Genomic DNA, 22,084 nt, shown 5'->3' on the forward strand with positions numbered 1-22,084 from the left:
AGAGGCAATGGTGAGCATGTGTTGAAACACACCAGCAGCCAAGGCAGCCTTTTAAAGCTTTTACTTCATCCATGCGCGAGATCTTAATGTTCCTGATACTGCAGTTTGCTTTCCTTAATGTAGATTTAGTGCCTATACCTCTAAAATATACAAAACTAGTGGCTCACATACTGCTTTGCTCATAATGCCATAAATAAAATTAATGTGCTTTAACTTTCACAGGTACCATTTTTATCTACAAATTATAAAAATACTCCCAGTAATTCCTCTCTCCTTTCCCACTATTCATATTTCCTTTAAAGTATGTGTAAAGATGTGTAAATATGTGTGTCTTAAAATTTGTATATTTTAAAAGATTGAAATATTCATGAAGCTCATAAAATAAGTGAGAGGAGACTTAAGTGGGACTTAACCTCAACCAGCAGTGTGTATGCTCATGAAAGGAAAATTATGCCTCTTTTAGCTTGCTTATGTTACTTCTTTTTAAGATAAATAATAGAAAACATTGACTTGATAAGCATAATTTATTTGCATTTTGAAAACCCTTTTAGTGTTGTTGTTCCTAAAAGGTGATTAAGAAAAATAAGTTCTAATTGGGGTAATGAGGAAGACCATGTCACAAGCTAAGTGATATGAACCAGATTTGGAGTGTGCCTGTGACCACCCCGGAGCATGGGGAAAGCATTGTCCCTCAACTGTTCACTGTGAGCTGCTCTGTTCAATCCTCTGAGTGACGAGATTGGACTCACAACCCAAATTATGCATGAAAACTTGCAGAGGAGTGATTGAGGATATGCAAGAGAGAAACAGAGAACATGGCACCAGAACTGTAGCATCTGCCAAGGACGTGATCTTAGCGATTCAGCCTCGCCTCGCCATCCTGACAAACCAGAGCAAGGCATGGGCTCTGTGTCCAAGATCTTGTGTCTGAGCAGAGAGGTCCAAAGAGGCTCATCTGCTAGGGATTGCTGTCCTAGTCCTAGTGCAATGTCTGGTTTCCTGAGGTAGCTTAAAAAGAGATTTGTCATTTGAGGGCCTCTTTTCCTCCAGATCTATAATTATCCCTGCCTGCGTAGGAACAGCTCTGAGCGTGGTGGCTGTCATCCATGAGATGCGAACCAGGGTTTTTTGTTCTTCCTCTCCTTTGCTTCCTTAGCTTCATGTTTGATCAATTCTTAAAATGTAATCATGTGCCTCCTTGTAGTAACAGGCTATCTGCTTTTCTTCACCTCCATGCCACGTGAGATCTGAAAAACCCTTTCTGCTCACCACAGCTCCTGTCTCTGGACTTGCTCCAGCTCATGTACTGCGAGCAAAGCACTTTTTTTTTCCCCTCAAAATGGTGCCTGCCATTCTCTGATTAAAATGCTTCACTACCTCCCTGCTACATACAGCAAAGTTTGTTTCACGGCTACCTCTCTCAGCACCCCCGTTCTCTCTTCCCCAGGGTCACTGAAATAGCTGTAGTCCCATAAATGGCCTTTCCTATCTTTAGTCCTGAGCTTTGTGCAGCCCCATCTTCTCTTCCCTGCGTTCGTCCTGCTGAAGCACTTCTAATGCTAAGTTCAAAGTGACTGTCCTCTAGTCTGACTTACTGGATTGTAAAGTTTGCAAGAGCAGTGTGTTTCTTATTTATCTTCATGTCTATATGCATAGTAGTTATTTTGGATCATTAGGAGCTGAGATATGTCATGGCAGAAGAGTGTAAGATCATCTTGCAAATGAGAGCCAAGTGAAGCCAAATGGACGAGCAATAACTGCTGATCTAACCCTGGTTCAGCAGAGCCTCTCTTTCCCTATAGTGAGTGCCATACCCTGAAGGTTTCCCTACTCAGACAGCCTCTTACTGCTCCCTTTAGAAATAAAGAAATACAATTCATCGGCTAGCAGGTAGCAAGGTAGCTCTATATACATTAGTTTTTTTTGTTTTTTGTTTTTGTTTTTGTTTTGTCCACTGAGACATTTAATAAGCCCCAAATCAGAGGCTCTCAACCTTCGTAATGCTGCAACTCTTTAACACAACTCCTCATGTTGTGGTGACCCCAACCGTAGATCTATTTCATTGCTACTTCATTAGATGTTTTCTTCATTTACATTTTAAATTCTATTCTCTTTCCTAGTTTCCTCTCTGAAAATCTCCTATACCTTCCTCCCTCTTCCTGCTCCCTAACCCACCCACTACCACTTCCTGGCCCTGGCATTCCCCTGCATAGACTCTTAGCCTCTCCTACCATCAAGGGCCGACTAGGTCATTCTCTGCTACATATGCAACTAGAGACACAAGTCCCACCATGTGTTTTCTTTGACTGGTGCTTTAGTCCCATGGAGCTTTGGTGGTACTGGTTAGTTCTTGTTGTTTCTCCTATAGGGCTGCAGACTGCTTCAGCTCCTTGGGTACTTTCTCTAGCTCCTTCATTGGGCACCCTGTGAATAGATGACTGTGAGCATCCACTTCTGTGTTTGCCAGGCACTGGCAGAGACTCACAGGAAACAACTATATCAGAGTCCTGTCTGCAAAATCTTGCTGGCATCTGCATAGTGTCTGGGTTTGGTGGTTGTTTATGTGAAGGATCGCCAGGTGGGGCAGTCTCTGGATGGTCGTTCCTTCAGTCTCTGCTCTGAACTTTGTCTCTGAAACTACTTCCATGGGTATTTTGTTCCCCCTTTTAAGAAGGATCGAAGTATCCACACTTTGGTCTTCCCTCTTCTTGAGTTTCATGTGTTTTGCAAATTGTATCTTGGGCATTCTAAGTTTGTAGGCTAATATCCACTTATCAGTGAGTGCATATCATGTGAGTTCTTTTGTGATTGGGTTACCTCACTCAGGATGATATCCTTCAGATCCATCCATTTGTCAAAGAATTTCATAAATTCATTGTTTTAATTGCTGAGTAGTACTCCATTGTGTAAATGTACCACGTTTTCTGTATCCATTCCTCTGTTGAGGGACATCTGGGTTCTTTCCAGCTTCTGGCTATTATAAATAAGGCTGCTATGAACATAGTGGAGCATGTGTCCTTACATGTTGGAGCATCTTCTGGGTATATGCCCAGGAATGGTATTGCTGGATCTTCCAGTAGAACTATGTCCAGTTTTCTGAGGAACCACCAAACTGATTTCCAGAGTGGTTGTTCCAGTTTGCAATCCCAGCAGCAATGGAGGAGTGTTCCTCTTTCTCCACATCCTCACCAGCATCTGCTGTCTCCTGAGTTTCTTATCTTAGCCATTCTGACTGGTGTGAAGTGGAATCTCAGGGGTGTTTTGATTTGCATTTCCCTGATGATTAAGGATGTTGGACATTTTTTTAGGTGCTTCTCAATCATTCGGTATTCCTCAGTGGGGATTTCTGTGTTTAGCTCTGCATCCCATTTTTTAATAGGGTTATTTGGTTTTCCTGAGTCCGACTTCTTGAGTCCTTTATATATATTGGATATTAGTCCCCTATCTGATTTAGGATTGGTAAAGATTTTTTTCTCTTATTGACAGTGTCCTTTGCCTTACAGAAGCTTTGCAATTTTATGACATCCCATTTGTCGATTCTTCATCTTACAGCACAAACCATTCCTGTTCTGTTCCCTACTTTCTCCTCTATAAGTTTCAGTGTCTCTGGTTTTATGTAGAGGTCCTTGATCCACTTAGACTTGAGCTTTGTACAAGGAGATAAGAATGGATCAATTCGCATTCTTCTACATGATAACCACCAGTTGAGCCAGCACCATTTGTTGAACATGCTGTCTTTTTTCCACTGGATGGTTTTAGCTTCCTTGTCAAAGATCAAGTGACCATAGGTGTGTGGGTCCATTTCTGGGTTTTCAATTCTGTTACGTTGATCTACATGTCTGTAACTATACCAGTACCATGCAGTTTTTATCACAATTACTCTGTAGTACAGCTTGAGGTCAAGCATGGTGATTCCCCCAGAAGTTATTTTATTGTTGAGAATAGTTTTTTGCTATCCTAGGATTTTTGTTATTCCAGATAAATTTACAAATTGCCCTTTCTAACTCTGTGAAGAATTGAGTTGGAATTTTGATGGGGATTGCATTGAGTCTGCAGATTGCTTTTGACAAGATGGCCGTTTTGACTATATTAATCCTGCCGATCCATGAGCATGGGAGATCTTTCTATCTTCTGAGATCTTCTTCAGTTTCTTTCTTCAGAGACTTGAAGTTCTTATCATACCGATCTTTCACTTCCTTAGTTAGAGTCACACCAAGTTATGTTATATTATTTGTGACTATTGAGAAGGGTGTTGTTTCCATAATTTCTTTCTCAGCCTGTTTATCCTTTGTGTACAGAAAGGCCACTGATTTGTTTGAGTTAATTTTATATCCAGCTACTGCACTGAAGCTGTTTATCAGGTTTAGGAGTTCTCTGGTGGAAATTTTAGGGTCACTTGTATATACTATCATATCATCTGCAAATAGTGATATTTTGACTTCTTCCTTTCCAATTTGTATCCCTTTGATCTTTTGTTGTCTAGTTGCTCTGGCTAGAACTTCAAGTATTATATTGAGTAGGTAGGGAGAGAGTGGACAGCCTTGTCTAGTCCCTGATTTTAGTGGGATTGCTTCAAGTTTCTCACCATTTAGTTTGATGTTGACTACTGGTTTGCTGTATATTGTTTTTATTATGTTTAGGTATGGGCCTTGAATTCCTGATCTTTCCAAAACTTTTATTAAGAATGGATGTTGGACTTTGTCGAATGCTTTCTCAGCATCTAATGAGATGATCATGTGTTTTTTGTCTTTGAGTTTGTTTATATAGTGGATTATGTTGATAGATTTCTGTATATTAAACCATCCCTCCATCCCTGAAACCTACTTGATCATGATGGATGATCATTTTGATGTGTTCTTGGGTTCAGTTTGAGAGGATTTTATTGAGTATTTTTGCATCGTATTCAAAAGGAAAATTGGTCTGAAGTTCTCTTTCTTTGTTGTTTTGTGTGTGTGTGTGTGTGTGTGTGTGTGTGTGTGTGTGTGTGTGTGTGTGGTTTAGGTATCAGAGTAATTGTGACTTCATGGAATGAATTGGATAGAGTACTATTCCAAACTATTTTTGGAATAGTTTGAGAAGAATTGGAATTATGTCCTCTTTGAGGTCTGATAGAACTCTGCACTAAACCCATCTGGTCCTGGGCTTTTTTTGGTTGGGAGACTATTAATGACTGTTTCTATTTTTTTAGGGGATATGGGATTGTTTAGGTAATTATTCTGATCCTGTTTTAACTTTGGTACCTGGTATATATCTAGAAAAAATTCCATTTCATCCAGGTGTTCCAGTTTTGTTGAGTATAGGCTTTTGTAGTAGGATCTGATGATGCTTTGGATTTCCTCAGATTCTGTTGTTATGTCTCCCTTTTCATTTCTGATTTTGTTAATTAGGATGTTGTCCCTGTGCCCTCTAGTTAGTCTGGCTAGGGATTTATCTATCTTGTTGATTCTTTCAAAGAACCAGCTCCTGATTTGGTTGATTCTTTGTATAGTTGTTTTTGTTTTCACTTGGTTGATTTCAGCCCTGAGTTCGATTATTCCCTCCCTTCTATTCCTCTTGGGTGAATTTGCTTCTTTTTGTTCTAGAGCTTACAGGTGTGCTGTCAACTTCTAGTGTATGCTTGCTCCAGCTTCTTTTTGGAGGCACTCAGAGCTATGAGTTTTCCTCTTAGGACTGCTTTCATTGTGTCCCGTAAGTTTGAGTATGTTGTGGCTTCATTTTCATTAAACTCTAAAAAGTCTTTAATTTCTTTCTTTATTTCTTCCTGGACCAAGTTATCATTGAGTAGAGTGTTGTTCATCTTCTACGTGTATGTTCACTTTCTATTATTTATGTTGTTATTGAAGATCAGCCATAGTCTGTGGTGACCTGATAGGGTACATGGGATTATTTCAACATTTTTTTATTTATTGAGGCCTATTTTCTGACCAATTTGGAGAAGGTACCATGAGGTGCTGAGAAGAAGGCATATCTTTTGTTTTAGAATGAAATGTTCTGTAGATAACTGTTAAATCAATTTGTTTCATAACTTCTGTTAGTTTCTCTGTGTCTCTGTTTAGTTTCTGTTTCCAGGATCTGTCCATTGATGAGAGTGGGGTGTTGAAGTCTCCCACTATTATTGTGTGTCGTGCAATTTGTGTTTGAGCTTTTCTTCGTTTCTTTAATGAATGTGGATGCCCTTGCATTTGGTTCACAGATTTTCAGAATTGAGAGTTCATCTTGATAGATTTTACCTTTGATGGGTATGAAGTGCCCCTCCTTGTATTTTTTGATAACTTTGGGTTGAAAGTCGATTTTATTGGTTATTAGAATGGGTACTCCAGCTTGTTTCTTGGGACCATTTGTTTGGAAAATTGTTTTTCAGCCTTTTACTCTGAGGTAGTATATGTCTTTGTCCCTGAGGTGGGTTTCCTGTATGGAGAAAAATATTGAGTCCTGTTTATGTAGCCAGTCTGTGAGTCTATGTCTTTTTATTGGGGAGTTGAGTGCATTGATATTAAGAGATATTAAGGAAAAGTCGTTGTTGCTTCCTGTTATTTTTGTCGTTAGATTTGGAATTCTGTTCTTGTGGCTATCTTCATTTAGGTTTGTTGAAAGATTACTTTCTTGATTTTTCTAGGGTGTAGTTTCCCTCCTTGTGTTGGGGTTTTCCCTTAATTATCCTTTGAAGGGCTGAATTTGTGGAAAGATATTGTGTGAATTTGGTTTTGTCATGGAATACTTTGGTTTCTCCATCTATGGTAATTGAGAGTTTTGCTGGCATTTGTGTTCTCTTAGGGTCTGTATAACATCTGTCCAGGATCTTCTGGCCTTCATAGTCTCTGATGAAAAGTCAGGTGTAATTCTAATAGGTCTGCCTTTATATGTTACTTGACCTTTTTCCCTTACTGCTTTTAATATTTTATCTTTATTTAGTACATTTGTTGTTCTCATTATTATATGTAAGGAGGAATTTCTTTTCTGGCCCATCCTATTTGGAGTTCTGTAGGTTTCTTGTATGTTTATGGGCATGTCTTTCTTTCAGGTAGGGAAGTTTTCCTCTATAATTTTGTTGAAGATATTTACTGGCCCTTTAAGTTGAAAATCTTCATTCTCATCTATGCCTATTATCCTTAAGTTTGGTCTTCTCATTTTGTCCTGGATTTCCTGGATGTTTTGAGTTAGGATCCTTTTGCATTTTCTTTGATTACTGTGTCCATGTTTTTTATGGAATCTTCTGCACCTGAGATTCTCTCTTCCATCTCTTGTATTCTGTTGCTGATGCTCAAGTCTCTGGCTCATGTTTTCTTTCTTAGTATTTCTATCTCCAGTGTTGTTTCCCTTGTGTTTTCTTTATTGTTTCTACTTCCATTTTTAGATCTTGCATGGTTTTGTTCAATTCCTTCACCTGTTTGGATGTGTTTTCCTGTAATTTTTAAAGGGTTTTCTGTGTTTCCTCTTTAAGGACTTCTACATGTTTAGCTGTGTTCTCCTGTATTTCTTTAAGTGAGTTATTAATGACCTTCTTAAAATCCTGTCCTAGCATGAGATATGATTTTAAGTCTGAATTATGCTTTTCCAGTGTGTTTGGGTATCCAGGACTCGCTGTGGTGAGAGTACTGGGTTCTGATGATGCCGAGTGGTCTTGGTTTCTATTGGAAAGATTTTTATGTTTGTCTTTCGCTATCTGGTAATCTCTGGTGTTATATGTTCCAGCTGTCTCTGGCTGGAGCTTGTTCCTCCTATGTGTCTATTTGCCTCTGTTAGTACTCATTGAAGACCAGCTCACTCCTGAGTCTAGGGGGCCCAGAGCACTCCCTGGAGGCCAACTCTCCTCTGGCAGGGAAGGTGTACAGAGGACTGAGGATCAGCTCTACCTCCTGGCTTAGGATGAAGGCCTGAAGGAACCCTGTCCAAGAAGCTCTATTGCTTCTGTGTTCATGTGCTCTCCAGCTGGAACCCACCTCAGACAGACCCCCAGATAGAAAATGGTGCTATCACCTGAATCCTGGGATATCCTATACATTAGGGTTTTTGTCTTAGAAATTGGTTGTCTTTTAAGATTCTATAGGTACAGGAGAATGTATATTAATTTAATATTAGACTCAAATCTCAATTGCTACTTGGGAGATTATAACATTTTCATACCTTCCATTGAAAACATGGGTTCTGATAAGGTAACGTTTAGAAGAAAGGCTGATGTATGGCATGCACATTTTTAAGCTGAGAATGTCTCGCATTTTACAGAGATAACTGAGAAATAGGGTTAATAGATGCCAACTAAAAGTAGACAGGCATTCAAGTCGAAGAGACTTATGGTATACATTGTATCTATCATCTATCTTTCTGTCATCTATCTACCTATCATCTATCTATCATCTATCTATCTATCTATCTATCTATCTATCTATCTATCTATCTATCTATCTAACTATCTTTCTATATATCTATCTAATATCTATCCTCTATCAATTGATATTCAAGAATTTCACACAATGTGCTTTTGTCTTGTACACAGGCCCGCTTAACTCTTTTCAGATCCAGCCTACCCACCCATCTTTGTGCCTTTTCTTCTTTTTTCCTTTTTTTTTTTTTAATTTCACCCATCAAGACCAAATTTGTGCTACCCAAATAATCTTAGATGTGTAACCTTCTACTGTCGTATGACCAACCTATCAGGGGCTACCTTCTTAGGCTCTTCCTCCCTCCCAGTGCTAACAGTTGCCAGTAGCTCCACCTCTAGGGATGGGACTGTGTGTCCGACTCCCATCTCCATGCCTGAATTTTGTCTGGCTTGGGCTTGCACTGACGTTGTGCGTGCTGTCACCACTGCTCTGCTCTGTCTGGAAGACAGTTTCCTTGCAATAATCCAGTGCCTGTGGCTCTTACATTCCCTCCCCTCCCTCTTCTGCAAACAATTCCCGAGCCTTTGTAGGAGGGGGCGTGGTATGTATGCTCCATTTAGTTTCATAGAGCATTTCATAATTTCTTCCTCTCTGCACCTTGGACAGTTGTGAGGCTCTGAGTTGAGCACCATCTGTTGCAATTAGAAGCCTCTCTGATGTGGAGTTGCGAGAGCTGCATTGAGCCATGGGTGTAATGATGTCATTTAGAATCCGTTTAATGCTTTGTCTACTAAGGCATCTTTTGACATGGCTCTCCAAATTTTACATCCATGCTTCCAGGAAGCTACAGAATTCAATAACAAGATTGTACTTCAAAGGGAATGAATAATTTTAGCAAGTAACTATATTTATACCTAAAAGAGATGAGTAGTGACTTTTGCTAATTCAGGATTCAAACATTTACTTTGAAAATAATTTCCTCTTTTACTCTAAGAGTTGGCTTGGAGCCTAATGGGACGGCTTGTTTTTCTTTAAGGCATTAAGTAATAGCTACTCTTAGCCATAAGATGTTGGACTTGATTTGATGTGGAGAGTCCTATCTTAGAAATAATATATGCCTGTGGAGCTAATGTAAAACTTCAGCACAGGAATTACAACAGCTACTCTTATCTCTATAAATATCATAATTAATGATTTAATGTGTGGTGTCCTCTTAGAGAGGCTTGATCGAGGATGCTGGTTTGCTTTTTAAATGTTACTTTTTCTCCCTCTCACACGAAAGAGAGATTACGTCATTTAAAAGTTACTCAGGATTTATTCTTAGATCCACAGCTTTGTTTAAGAGCTTTCCAGAGGCAAAATGGAATTTCCTTTCTCTAAAAGACAGGGAGGGTGTGGGGAGGGGGGGCACTTTGTTTCCTTTGATGAACTGAATACTTGGAATACTTGCACAAAACTGCAGAGAGTGGCTGACCAACTGGGGTAGTTTAAAAAAAGAACATCAATTTCTTATTTCAGAAGACCTAATGGAGTCTTTACAAATTTGACCAGTTGGTTAGGGATGCATAAAGACTAAAGGCACTTTTAACTGTCCTCTGTGAGTATTTTAAAGGACTTTCCACAGGTGGCCAAAAACCCTGCTGATAAGCACGTGCTGAGCTCTCTTTGCTGTAAAGTCTCAGACAAGGTGTGGGAGGGAGACCCAGTGTAGATTAAGGATAGAGAAGCTAATCCTCTTTTGTGGTATACTAGAGTTAAATCTGTAGAAAATCATATTCTGAGACATACTTTTTTTATATATACAGATGACAATTTTTGGGGTTCTGTTTAAGTTTTGGCCACAGTTTTGTGAGTTTAGGAAGAATTTAACTGACGAGAAAATCATGAGTGTTTTAGAGAGAAGACAAGAACATAAGCAGAAACGGAAAGCATCAGACATAGAAGAGGACAAGGCTGGAAAGGTAAGAGCAAACCCATCCGCCGTAAGCACACTTCGAAAAGAAAGGTGCTTTGCGTGGTTGATAGAAGCATGTGAGCTGGGGAAGTGTGCAGAGACACTAAGGAAGTAACTGCAAAGCCTTCCTTCACAGCAACCAGGCTCTTGTGAATTTCCCAGAAGTGATGTCCGATAGGTTCTTCATGAAGGCTTTTGTTGACACCTCTAGACAACACCAGCAGCTTCCATTGGCTCGAGTGATCCTACTTCTCCTGTGTGTGTGTGTGTGTGTGTGTGTGTGTGTGTGTGTGACAGACAGACAGACAGACAGACAGACAGACAGACAGAGACAGAGACAAAGAGACAGAGACAAAGAGAGATGCATATGTATGTATATGGTGCCTGTACAAGCACATGCAGATGCCAGAGCGGCAGCTCCTGCTCTATTCCTGAGAGGCATCTCTATGGGCATGGTCCCCCAGCCTGGAATGCCAATTTCACTTATCAACTGATGGTAGGAGTATGTGTCTTATATGACTTAAGCATGCAAGATAATTAACTGGCATGTATGTATGAAAAACTATTCAACCATATGATTGTAAGGTATTTGCTCATTCGGGAGCACACAGCATAGTATGGTAAGGAGCATCCTCATGGGACTTCCTGGCTTTTCATCCTAGCCCTATCATTAGCTCTATTCCATTGGTTGTTTTCTTTTTATTACTATTTTTAATTTTTCTATGCATGTCTATACATGTATCACATATATGTAGGTCCCCATGATGACTAGAAGGGTGTAGAGTTCCTGCAGTTGGAGTTATAGTCTATTCTGAGCTGCCCACCTGGGTGCTGAGAACTGGATTTGGGTTGTCTAGAGAGCAGCTAATTCCCTCCCTCTCCCCCCAGATCTGTCCTCTCAGCAAAACGGTCATTTCCCCTAAGTCTCATTTTGTCAGTAAATGGAGAAAATTCTAACACTCACATCCCAGAGTAAAGGACAGAGGAGGACATATGCAGCCCAGCAAGCCACACATAAAGATGGTTGTCTCAGCAAGCACAGTGATCTCTATGTCAGGATGGCACAGCTGTATCCTCTACTTCCATTCTTGATGGGGATTCAATGGGGAAATCACATGAAGAACATGACAGGAGCGGGGAGACCTGAGGGAATGCTCTGTTTAGTTTAGCTAGATCATAGAAGTACTATCTCATCAATGTAGCTAAGTCAATGAGGTGCAGCTTGCTGTGAGTTTGACCCCAGGACCACAAGAATAAGCTGGGCACATTCATGTCACCCCAGAGCTGGGAGACAGAGCCAGGAGGAACGAAAGACCTTGTCTCATAAAACAAGTTGGTAGGCAAGCTACGACCAAGGTTGTTCTCTGGCCTCCATACACAGGCACACCCACACTTTTATGAAAATACACACTGGCATGCATGTGAAAGCGCACACACTTGTACGCACATGTGCACACACATGTTTGACAACATACATTGCTTAAGATGTTCATTCTTAGCCGGGTGTTCAGGCGCACGCCTTTAATCCCAGCACTCGGGAGGCAGAGGCAGGCCTGGTCTACAAAGTGAGTGCCAGGACAGCCAGGGCTACACAGAGAAACCCTGTTTCGAAAAAAAAACCAAAAAAAACAGTTCATTCTCTCTAATTCAGGTAACATGTATGTAGGAAATTATTGTACATGAGGGACTCATCACAGAAGTGAACACAGATTTTTTTTTTGTACTGGCTGATTTCTAATGTACAGGTTTAGAAATGACCTTAGTTTCTACTTGAAAGAATAAAAGTTGGTATTACGTATCCTCCACTCATCCATTGAACATACAGGCATGGTTACTGTATCATTCATTCAGCAAATATCTGTGTGTGAGGCCATTCAGCCACTATGGTGTACATGTGGTGTATTGATGTCACCACACAGCACATACTGCTGGGCCTCCTGTGGGAGACACTGCTCAGCAAACACCTAGGAGTTAAGCCACACAAGGGCCTGCCAACCTGTAGCTCTGTATTTCCTCACACTGGAACATTTCCCCACTATACCTGCATGAAAGCAAGCTGATGCACCTTGATTCCATCATGTGTAATGCTATGCCCATGCGTTCTCCCTGTGGAAATGTGGATATATGTTCATGAGGACTGTTGGTTGTCCTCCTTGGATGCTTAGATTTTTATATTCTACCTCAATTTCATCTTGTTTATCATTCAGTGTTTTCATATTAACATGGCAGAGTGAAAGGTGAGCTTAACCGTGGCTTGAGACTTCAGCTGTGGTCGAACTATGTTCTTGTGTGATATTATAACCTCTTAAGTTCACATTATCCATTTTGGAATAACCTGGTTTCTTACTTGCAGAGTGGAGTTAAGCAGTATGCAAGTACTACAGGCTCTCTTACAAAACCTGTCTTAGGCAGCGAGTCCCTACTAGTCCTGCAGTCCTATGGTCGACAGGTAAGACTCTAGGACACACTCCTCTCTAGAGCAGCAAGTGCGTGGGGGTTGTTGGAATGTGCTAAGGGAGCTCTGTGGTGCTGCTGGTCAGAGTATGGGACAGGTATGAAAATGGGCAAAGATGGTAGTCTTCAGGGAGATGAAATTACCCAATCAGTGTGATAAAGGAAGGTCATATTTTATGGGTTTGGAGGGTTTCTTTTCCCTCAGAGCACGTTGAGATTGAAATTCAGGGCCTCCTGAATACTAGACATGTGGTCCACCAGAGTCCTTCCCAACCTCACCCAGGGTAAATCTGAAGACAGTGAATGCTAAGTGCTTAGCCTCTGTTTCTGAACTCTTTGTTGAGCACACCCGCCAACAAGACACTTGCAGTCTTATGTTTACAGTGAGCACCGTCACACCAACTCTCTGAACCATCATGGGTTTCATTTATACTCATGTTTAATGACTTGTATGGAAAAACATTTGCATCTTAGGACACTACTAACTTTTCAACTAACTAAACAAACTTTTCAACACTTAGAAATGCAAAATAACACAGGGCTCCCAATGGAGAAGCTAGAGAAAGTACCCAAGGAGTTAAAGGGATCTGCAACCCTATAGGGGGAACAACATGATGAACTAACCAGTACCCTGGAGCTCTTGTCTCTAGCTGCATATGTATCGAAAAATGGCCTAGTCGGCCATCACTGGAAAGAGAGGTCCATTTGACTTGCAAACTTTATATGCCCCAATACAGGGGAATGCCAGGGCCAAAAGAATGGGAATGGGTGGGTAGGGAAGTGGTGGGGGCATGGGGGACTTTTGGGATAGCATTGGAAATGTAATTGAGGAAAATACGTAATAAAAAATATTAAAAATTTAAAAAAATAAAATAAAATAAAATTGCAGGCCACCAATGCTATTAAAAAAAAGAAATGCAAAATAAGTTGTTAGCTGAGAGACTATAGAACTCTCACAAAAGAAGAGAAATGGCTGGTTTTGTAGATATGTGTACTTACAGCTCTATCAAATGTGGTATCTAGAGTGAGACTCTGTATAAGCATCAGCAAATTATCAGCATGACCTGTCAGAAGCATAGCGTACACATAAACAAGGGAATGGAGACACAGGCTTTGTTCTGTGCTCTGTTCTCAGGAGTCAGTATTATCTTGAAACCTGCAAAAAGGCTTATAATCTCTTTTTGTATCTGCTAAAAGAAAGAAAGGATAATAATGATGGTGATGATGATGGTGGTGGTGGTGATGGTGGTGGTGGTGGTGGTCATGGTGATACTGGCTCTGATAATAATCATGCCCTGTCTGGCCCCCAATGAAGGAGCTAGAGGAAGGACCCAAGGAGCTGAAGGGGTCTGCAGCCCCATAGGAGGAACATTAATATGAACTAAGCAGTAACCCCAGACCTCCCTGGCACTAAACCACCAATCAAAGAAAACACATGATGGGACTGGTGTCTCTAGCTGCATATGTAGCAAAGAATGGCCTAGTCGGTCATCAATGGGAGGAGAGGCCCTTGGTCCTGTGAATGGGAGTGGGTGGGTTGGGGAGCAGGGGGAGGGGGGATATGGGATTTTCAGAGGGGAAACTAGGAAAGGGGATAACATTTGAAATATAAATATAGAAAATATCTAATAAAAAATTCAAAAGGAAAAAAAATCATGTCCTGTCTGTAGCTTAAGATTTCTGTAGGAAATTGGAGAATGTCTGGAAACCAAAGGCACCTTAAAAATACACAGATATACAGTGCTTTTTTTTTTTTTTTTTTTAGCAGTGCACAGGGAGGTTTTATTTATTTATTTTTATACTTTTTATTAGGTATTTTCCTCATTTACATTTCCAATGCTATCCCAAAAGTCCCCCATACCCTCCCCCCACTCCCCTACCCACCCACTCCCACTTTTTGGCCCTGGTGTTCCCCTGTACTGGGGCATATAAAGTTTGCAAGTCCAATGGGCCTCTCTTTCCAGTGATGGCCGACTAGGCCATCTTTTGATACATATGCAGCTAGAGTCAAGAGCTCTGGGGTACTGGTTAGTTCATATTGTTGTTGTACCTATAGGGTTGCAGTTCCCTTTAGCTCCTTGGGTACTTTCTCTAGCTCCTCCATTGGGGGCCCTGTGATCTATCCAATAGCTGACTGTGAGCATCCACTTCTGTGTTTGCTAGGCCCCGGCATAGCCTCACAAGAGACAGCTATATCTGGGTCCTTTCAGCAAAATCTTGCTAGTGCATGCAATGTATAAGGTGCTTTTTTAAGTACACAGGTTGTCACTCTAGAAATTAGGGAATAGTTATCAATTATTATTCAGTAGGCAGTTTAAATTCAAAATCATCACCCCCCTCATCAGATAATTTTGAGTACTTTGTAAACACTAAGTTCATAATCAATATAAAGGTAACTGAGTCACTGTTGCTGTATCCTAAGCGCTGTGGCATTGGCTCACCAATCAACAGTATCAGCATCCCCACATTCTCCCTCCCTCAGTGACATCAAGGCTCCAGGAAGAAGTAGCTGTGTTACATAATACATATTCTGATGAAAGTGAAGTAGGTTGATAATGGTCTGTGGCACACAGTTAGAAAGATCAAGATGTGTACATTGTTTGTGAAAATCTAAATTATCATTTGAGACATATGATGAAAAATCTCAAATATATTCCCCTTTTGATTTGTTTTGTTTTTGAAGCAGAATATCATTGCATAGTTCAGGCTGGCCTAGTTTTATATGTAGCCCAGGTTAGCTTGAAAGTTATGCTAATCCTCTTAACCTCAGACTCATTTACACTGGAATTACAGGCATCAGCCACTATACATGACTAAGATGTACTTTTCTTAGAACGTGTTATATGTGAATTAAAAGTTTAAATGAAAGAATAATAAAATTTATGTTGCCTTCTGTTTCTTTCTTGAGGGCAATCTGGGAAATCTTTTCATAATTAAATTTGAATTTTTTTTTTTAGCCAACCTGGTGTTATTCAAAGTACATAGAAGCCTTGGAACAAGAACGAATTCTTCTGAAAATCCAAGAAGAAGTGGAAAGAAAAATGTTCACAGGTAATTTTTGCCTCTTCATGCAGAGCTGTTTTGCTGCTGTCTACCACACAGTAAGGTAAGGTGTTTGCAATGAGCGCTTCACTCTGTCTCTCTTGTCTTTTGTCTTGTGCAGGTACATCATCTTTCACAAACTTGCTTAAGCCTTCCACTGGCTCCGCTCTGTCTCTGAAGAAGAATGTGTCTCTTCACAGCATCCAGAGTCAGTTCCCGTGATTGCCTGCCTTCAGCTCTTATCTTTCTGGTCTCTCCTAACCTTCTCGTCCAAAGCCCCACCTTTCCCCTGCTGCCAGCATCTCACCCTCCAATTAGGAGAATGTTCAGTCTCTTTGTCTCTAGAACTTCTCCTTTGCCAAGGAAGAGAGATAGGGATCCGTGCCTAATATGTCTCTTGTTTTCCAGGATAGCAGCTTTCCAGCCCATGCTCAGATCCTCCTGCTGACAAGCACCAGGTAAGTCTGTGTGTGAGACTCCCTTTGACTGCACACCCTCCCACAGGCAAATCTACACAGACCCAACCACATCCCCTCACACACCCATGCCTCACCTCCAACCAAAGGGTAGCAGCAGCTTGTCTTCTGATTGATGCTACTATCCCCCAAGAAGGGATCCTCTCAGGAAGAAATGCAGGCTTTCTAAACTCATCTATGCTGGGAGTATGTGACAGGGCCAAACACCAAGCCCGGGTTCCTCTCCACACAGACGCTGATGAACCAGGGGATTCTGACTGGGTTCCCTGCTAGAGTTTAACCAGCCATTTCCAGAGCAGTCTAACCATAGAATGTAGTGTGTGTGTCAACAATTAGCCTAGTACTCACAGAAGCCAGCAAAGGCGCCTTCATTATCCTCTGCCTTAACCTGGTTTCTCAGAATCCTGTTTTCCAACCCTTGGAGGATAGGAACAGGGGAGTAGGCCTAACTTTCTCAGGCTACTTATCTTATTTTCCTCCCAGTGAGCCCCGACAGGCATCGTCTCCTGGCCCCCACCTCTTAGGTTAACTTCATAATGCCCTGAACAGGACCAGTTTGTGTTTGCTTTTAATGTTCTCTTAATTTTTATGACTAATGTTTGTATTTGTTTCTCTATGTACCTTAGTTTCATGCGTGTTTTTCTTTTGTAGGATTTCTTTAAGTCAACGTTAACTAGCATGAGAAGCTGATGCCCAGGGTGTTGAATAGTCCACGTTCCTTTAGAATACATCTATGATAGGCTAGAAGAATTAAAGACTTTTGACTATCATACTCTATAAGGAAAAGCATGTGTAATCTTTAACAGAGATCCCTCGCAGGCTCACCATCTCTGTTTAGCAGATCTATTCACTGAATGACTAGGGGTGTAACTATTCCTAGTGTAACTGACAGGAAACACAGAAGAGCCCTCCACCCCGATTCCAGCGGTGGTGGAGCTACGGAAGCACTGGTCTCTACACAGCGGTACCCACAGGACCCACACAATGAGGGCTAGCATTTCAGGTGCCTTGAACCACTCCATGCATGCCTTCCAGACACCTTGTTGATTTCAATTCAGACTTGCACTACAGACTACTCTTGATGCAGACTGTTAGAGCCAAAAGAAACAGTGCTAAGAAAGGGAGAAGCCCTGGTGCAGGCTCCACATGTGGCAAAGGAGAACCAGACCACATGTAAGAGAAGACCTGAGAGGGGCCCTTGTGACCCACATAACTAAGGCATTCCAAGGACTACAGCCTGGACTAGAAGTTACGTCCTATAGTCCCACACAGTCCTGAGATGTCTTTTCAAAGATAAAACTGTCACCCCAAATTCTCCAGGTAGTTTGGAACTTTAAATAGGGACCGTATCAACTAACATACTTGGAAGGTCCCCTCTCCTCTAAAGAAGGGACTCAGGCATTTGCCATCTGTTTGCTTTTGGAGGTGAGGATCTTGCTGTGCTCTCCAGGCTGTCCTCAACCCTCCTGAGTCTCTGGGATTACCAGACAAGGTGTGGATCGCCGTGCCCTGCTAGATAGAATGTCCCTGGCACCGTGCCTGCAAAAGCCCTCTTCGGTGGCTGTGGAACTGGTCACTGTTTCACAAAGCCCTGAAAGAGCTTGATGTCTCATGGACTTTGGTCTTTCTCCCTCCTCTGCTTCAGCTGAGATTTTATCGATTTGTTTGTTTTCCTGATGTTCAATTTTCTGTTCTCTCAACATGTTAATTATAATTCTCTAGAAAGTGTTTTTCCCAGTTGTCAATGTTCACTACAGCTAATAAGAGCCTACTTCCTGGCCACAGTATTGGGCAGCTTCCTGAGTAGTGCAAGCACTGTAGAATATTAACAAAATTAAGATAAAAAATAAAATATATTACCTTTTTAATTCTTTCTTAATGTTCTTCCTTTATTTATGCAGAGAGTTTCTAACCTTTATAGATTTTCTTCTCTTAAAAGAACTTCTTTTGACATTTCTCGCAAAGCAGGCCCATTTGAAACAAATACCTTAGAAAATCTTTAAAATGGAAATTTCTAGTTTCTTTGGGAACTCAGTTATGTCATATGTTTTGATGGGGCAGACAGGTGAAGCAGACATTTTTGAAAGAATATAACTATGACCTCACAGATAGGAGGGAAGATGGAGCATTAGTTTGCCTCGCTCGGCCTCGCTCGGCCTCGCTAGCCTTTGCTGAAGATAATCTTGTACTGGTTCACCTTACATCTCGTTGCTGATCTTTGTGGGAAGCGGGTGCGGCCACAGGCCCCATGAAACCCACTTGTTTACTGCCTTGCGCGAGCATGTACAGTGAGGCTGCATGCATGGGCTGCCTGCCAGGCTGGACTGTTCCTCGTGATCAGGACCTGTCAGCCTATCTGTGAACGACCTAAGCTCGTGCCTGGAGCATGTGTGAATTCTGATTGGATGAGGTGGGGTGGAGCTAGAAGGAGGTGAGTCGGCTCGAGTAGTGAGTAGTTTAAAAACTACTAGCCCTTGCCCTAGGTAGAAGCCAGAAGTAGAATAAGAGTAGTTTTAGCCCTTGCCGTGAGTAGAAGTAGAGTAAGAGAAGCTGTTATAATAGGAGTAGTTTAGCCCTTGCCCTCAGAAGAAGCTGCTGGGGAAGAGAGCTGTAAAAGAAAAAGCCCAAAGTAAAGTTGCTGCATGAACCTGACTTGGTGACTGTGTCGTTCATGTCATCGCCGCTGGCTAGGAGGACCAACGACAGATCTTCACTTGGCCCTGACTTCATAGAGAATAACTCAATGAAGAATTTATGATATTCTGGCAGCTCCTTGCCACGTCCACAGAATCTCATAGATCCAGCGCTGATTCTTGTGTGGTCTGCCAAGTGGACTGACCTGCAGCTGCTGATTCATGGTTGGTGTTTGCTAGTGGACTGAACTGCTGATGTCCTGACAGAGGATTTGAATTGCGCCATCCCCCTCCCCTGCCAAAAACACCCTATTTCTAAACAGGTCCACTCCCCTCGTATCCTGATACCCTGTCTTCTCCACTGCTCTGGTGGGCGCTGGGCTAGAGGGGAGATGAAATGCTTAAGAACCTTTATTAAAGTAGGTTTTGAAAAACTGAAGCCTACAAACCCTTTCTTTTTTCCTTTTGACAGATAACAGAGAGTTGCTTCTGCTCCAGTCTGTGACTTCTTCTCTTTCCCTCCTGCACTCGGCCACCTTCACTCCCTTGGCCCTGAGAGACTCCTTCTCTCAATTTTGAAGTTTCCACTGATCTCCAAGCTCAGTCCTGCCCCTTGGGTCTCTCCTCATCAGTGTGTATTCTAGATAAACTCCTCAGATGCTCTTCCTGTCTGAGATGCTGGGTTTTTTCCTTGTATTTCCATTTGATTCTTCCTTGGCATTTTCTTCTCTGTGCTTGCTTTATGATTCTGATCTTATTTCTTGTTTCCCTGACTGGTTAAGTTTGAAGTCTACCATTGTCTGTAGTACCCTCTGAGCTCAGAGTAAAAGGACAGACTCTTTTTGTCAAGCCTTCTCCTTCTCTGACCATGTCTGGTGAACTTGAAACCCCCACACTCTACCTGCAGAATGTCATGTAGCCTTGGTGAAATTACATATTCAGCTTCTTCCCACCCACAATAAGAACCCATTCAGCAAGTGTCTGAGATTCCTGGAATGTCTCCCCATGCTAATGAGGCATATCTGTACCTTAGCCTTCAGCCAATGATCTTTGCCTACCCTGGATATTCCTCCTTTACCCCAAACTACATAACCCTTGATTCACTCCAAGTAAAACTGATGCATCTCCCTGAAGCTGGCCCCAGTGTGTCATTGCCAGTTGTACCCATGAGCCGTTCATAACCCTTAGTCCTCATGGGCATGGCCAACAACCCCTGGGAGAAGGGAGACCCACATTCATTATCCACTTTGTTGTTTTTTTCAAGACAGGGTTTCTCTGTGTAGCTCAGGTTGACCTGGAACTCCCTCTGTAGACCAGGCTGGCCTTAAACGCAGGGATCCACCTGCCTCTACTTTCCGAGTGCTGAGATTAAAGAAGTGTGCCCCCACTGCTCAGCCATCATCCATTTTTAAAGCTGGAGCTCTTAATTGTTAAATGCAGCCATTGTAATGAAAGACCTACAACGTGAGAACTCCCCCACGTTCTGACTCAGGAGAGGCGACACCCCAAATCACTCACGAGAAACTGTCTTGATGCAAACCGCAAGAGGACTTTTATTCCAGGGGCGCTCTGGGACCCACAGTTGTACACCACGCAGGGGTAGAGGACCATGGACCCTGAGTAGCTGGGACATGGGGTATTTAAAGGAAGAAAACACAACTCAAGGGGGTGGGGAGGGCGTCATTGGAAAATACCAAAAATACCAGTTAAGAGTCAAGAGGGAGTGGAAGTCACAAGAGTCACAAGGAATACCTGGTAATTGTGCGGGTTATTTCTCAAGACAGTTTCTATGAGCCTCTAACAATAGCACATTTGCATAGATAGCAGGTCCATGAATGGTCAGGGTGACCCTTTTGGAACAACCACTCCCTGAACCCAGGAAGCAGGTGGGTGGAGGAATGTTGCTATCTGTCTTATGATTAGCATGCCTTGGAGCATTGAGTCACTAAGGTCACATTCTCAAGCCTGGGCCTAAAGGCCTAGTTTTTACACTTTTTCAGTAAGAGTCTCATCTTGGCAGTGCAAACATTCCTACCATCTCCGAGCCTGTTTCAAATGCTGCTTTGAAGTCTGGACTGCACTGAGTATATTATTTTAGTTGAAAGCAAAATATGATATGCATAGTAACAAAGACTGTTATGGATAAAACTGTGAGCTCTGTTTATATGACTGGGAGTGATTTTGAACTTACTGTGGTAGAAGAGTCTGAGATTTTTCTCTATGCTCTTATTTTTATCTTTGATGTTATTGGTTTTCCTAAAACCTCCTCAGTACTATGGAAGGCTTCAAGTTCTTGTTAAACCTCATTATGTGGGAAGAAAAAAAAAACATTTTTAGTCTTGTGATCGGGTCTCACTGTTTTAATGAACCTGAACTGAGAGTTTCTCTTCTGCAAGGCTTGTTGGATGGAGCATTGGTTTAAGAAAAACACAAAACAAAAAACAGAAGCACAACACAGCAAACAAAAAGAAATCTTCCTATTTTTTTGTTCTAGTACAGCCATGCCTTTAATGACATAACTGGTTAACAGTGCAATGGGTGATCTCACATTGGTCGATTTATTCCTCACTCCCAGCAGTGGGCAGAGTTTCCAAGGGGATAACTCAAGAAGTAGAACTGTAGAATGGCTCAGCAGTTAGAGCACCAGAGATGCAGGTTCAATTCCTAGTGCTGTATGGTGGCTTATGGCTATCTGTAACTCCAGTCTCAGGGAATCCAACTCCCTCTTCTGGCTACTGTGGACATCAGGTACATATATGGCATATAAACTCACTTTCAAACAAAGCACTCATACACATACATAAATAAAAACAAAAACAAAAACAAACCCTCAAGCAAGTGTGAGGCCATCCCTAAGGCTGAGCCACTGAGAGTTCTAGCTCCGCAGCCAGCCTCACTGTCTGGGCTTCAAGGCTGTGCACTGGGTAAACTGTGGTTCTCTGTTCCTGCTGACCTTCCTGTCTGCAGTTTAGGGCCAGAGATCACCTGTTGCCTGTCTGTTGAGCTGTTTACCTGTTGCAAGGGTGGTTACAGTGAGTGGAGCCCTGATGTTTAATGTTTGTATTTTAAGTATTTGACTAAGCCAGCTCAGTCAGCCAATGGGTTCTCTAGGGAGGGAAGTAGGATTGAAGAGAAAAAGACAACTTGACAACACCCCAGCCAGTTCTGAAGCTGAAGCAAGTTTATTTTTTTTCCAGTCTGCTT

General features: G+C 41.8%; 1 protein-coding gene across 6 annotated transcripts in view; it reads left to right on the forward strand.

Annotated features, from left to right (window-relative positions):
* Positions 1-19,506, forward strand: part of Rgs22 (regulator of G protein signaling 22) — a 132,817-nt gene extending 113,311 nt beyond the window's left edge. For 4 of the 6 annotated variants that reach the window (XM_021183704.2, XM_021183707.2, XM_085831960.1 and 1 more), the window contains 6 exons: positions 10,127-10,282; positions 12,629-12,724; positions 15,687-15,780; positions 15,893-15,979; positions 16,180-16,229; positions 16,899-18,071. In XM_021183704.2, coding sequence (XP_021039363.1) covers positions 10,127-10,282; positions 12,629-12,724; positions 15,687-15,780; positions 15,893-15,979; positions 16,180-16,184 — 438 coding nt within the window. In that variant the 3' untranslated portion in view covers positions 16,185-16,229; positions 16,899-18,071. Of the gene's footprint in view, positions 1-10,126; positions 10,283-12,628; positions 12,725-15,686; positions 15,781-15,892; positions 15,980-16,179; positions 16,230-16,898; positions 18,072-19,352 lie in introns of those variants that run through there. The other 2 variants (XM_021183706.3, XM_021183708.2) reach the window with 2 other exon arrangements.
* The last annotated feature ends 2,578 nt before the right edge of the window (positions 19,507-22,084 follow it).

Source organism: Mus caroli, unplaced genomic scaffold, assembly GCF_978045245.1.
Source record: "Mus caroli unplaced genomic scaffold, Mus_caroli_1 scaffold_16, whole genome shotgun sequence".
In the NCBI taxonomy this organism is placed as follows: domain Eukaryota; kingdom Metazoa; phylum Chordata; class Mammalia; order Rodentia; family Muridae; genus Mus; species Mus caroli.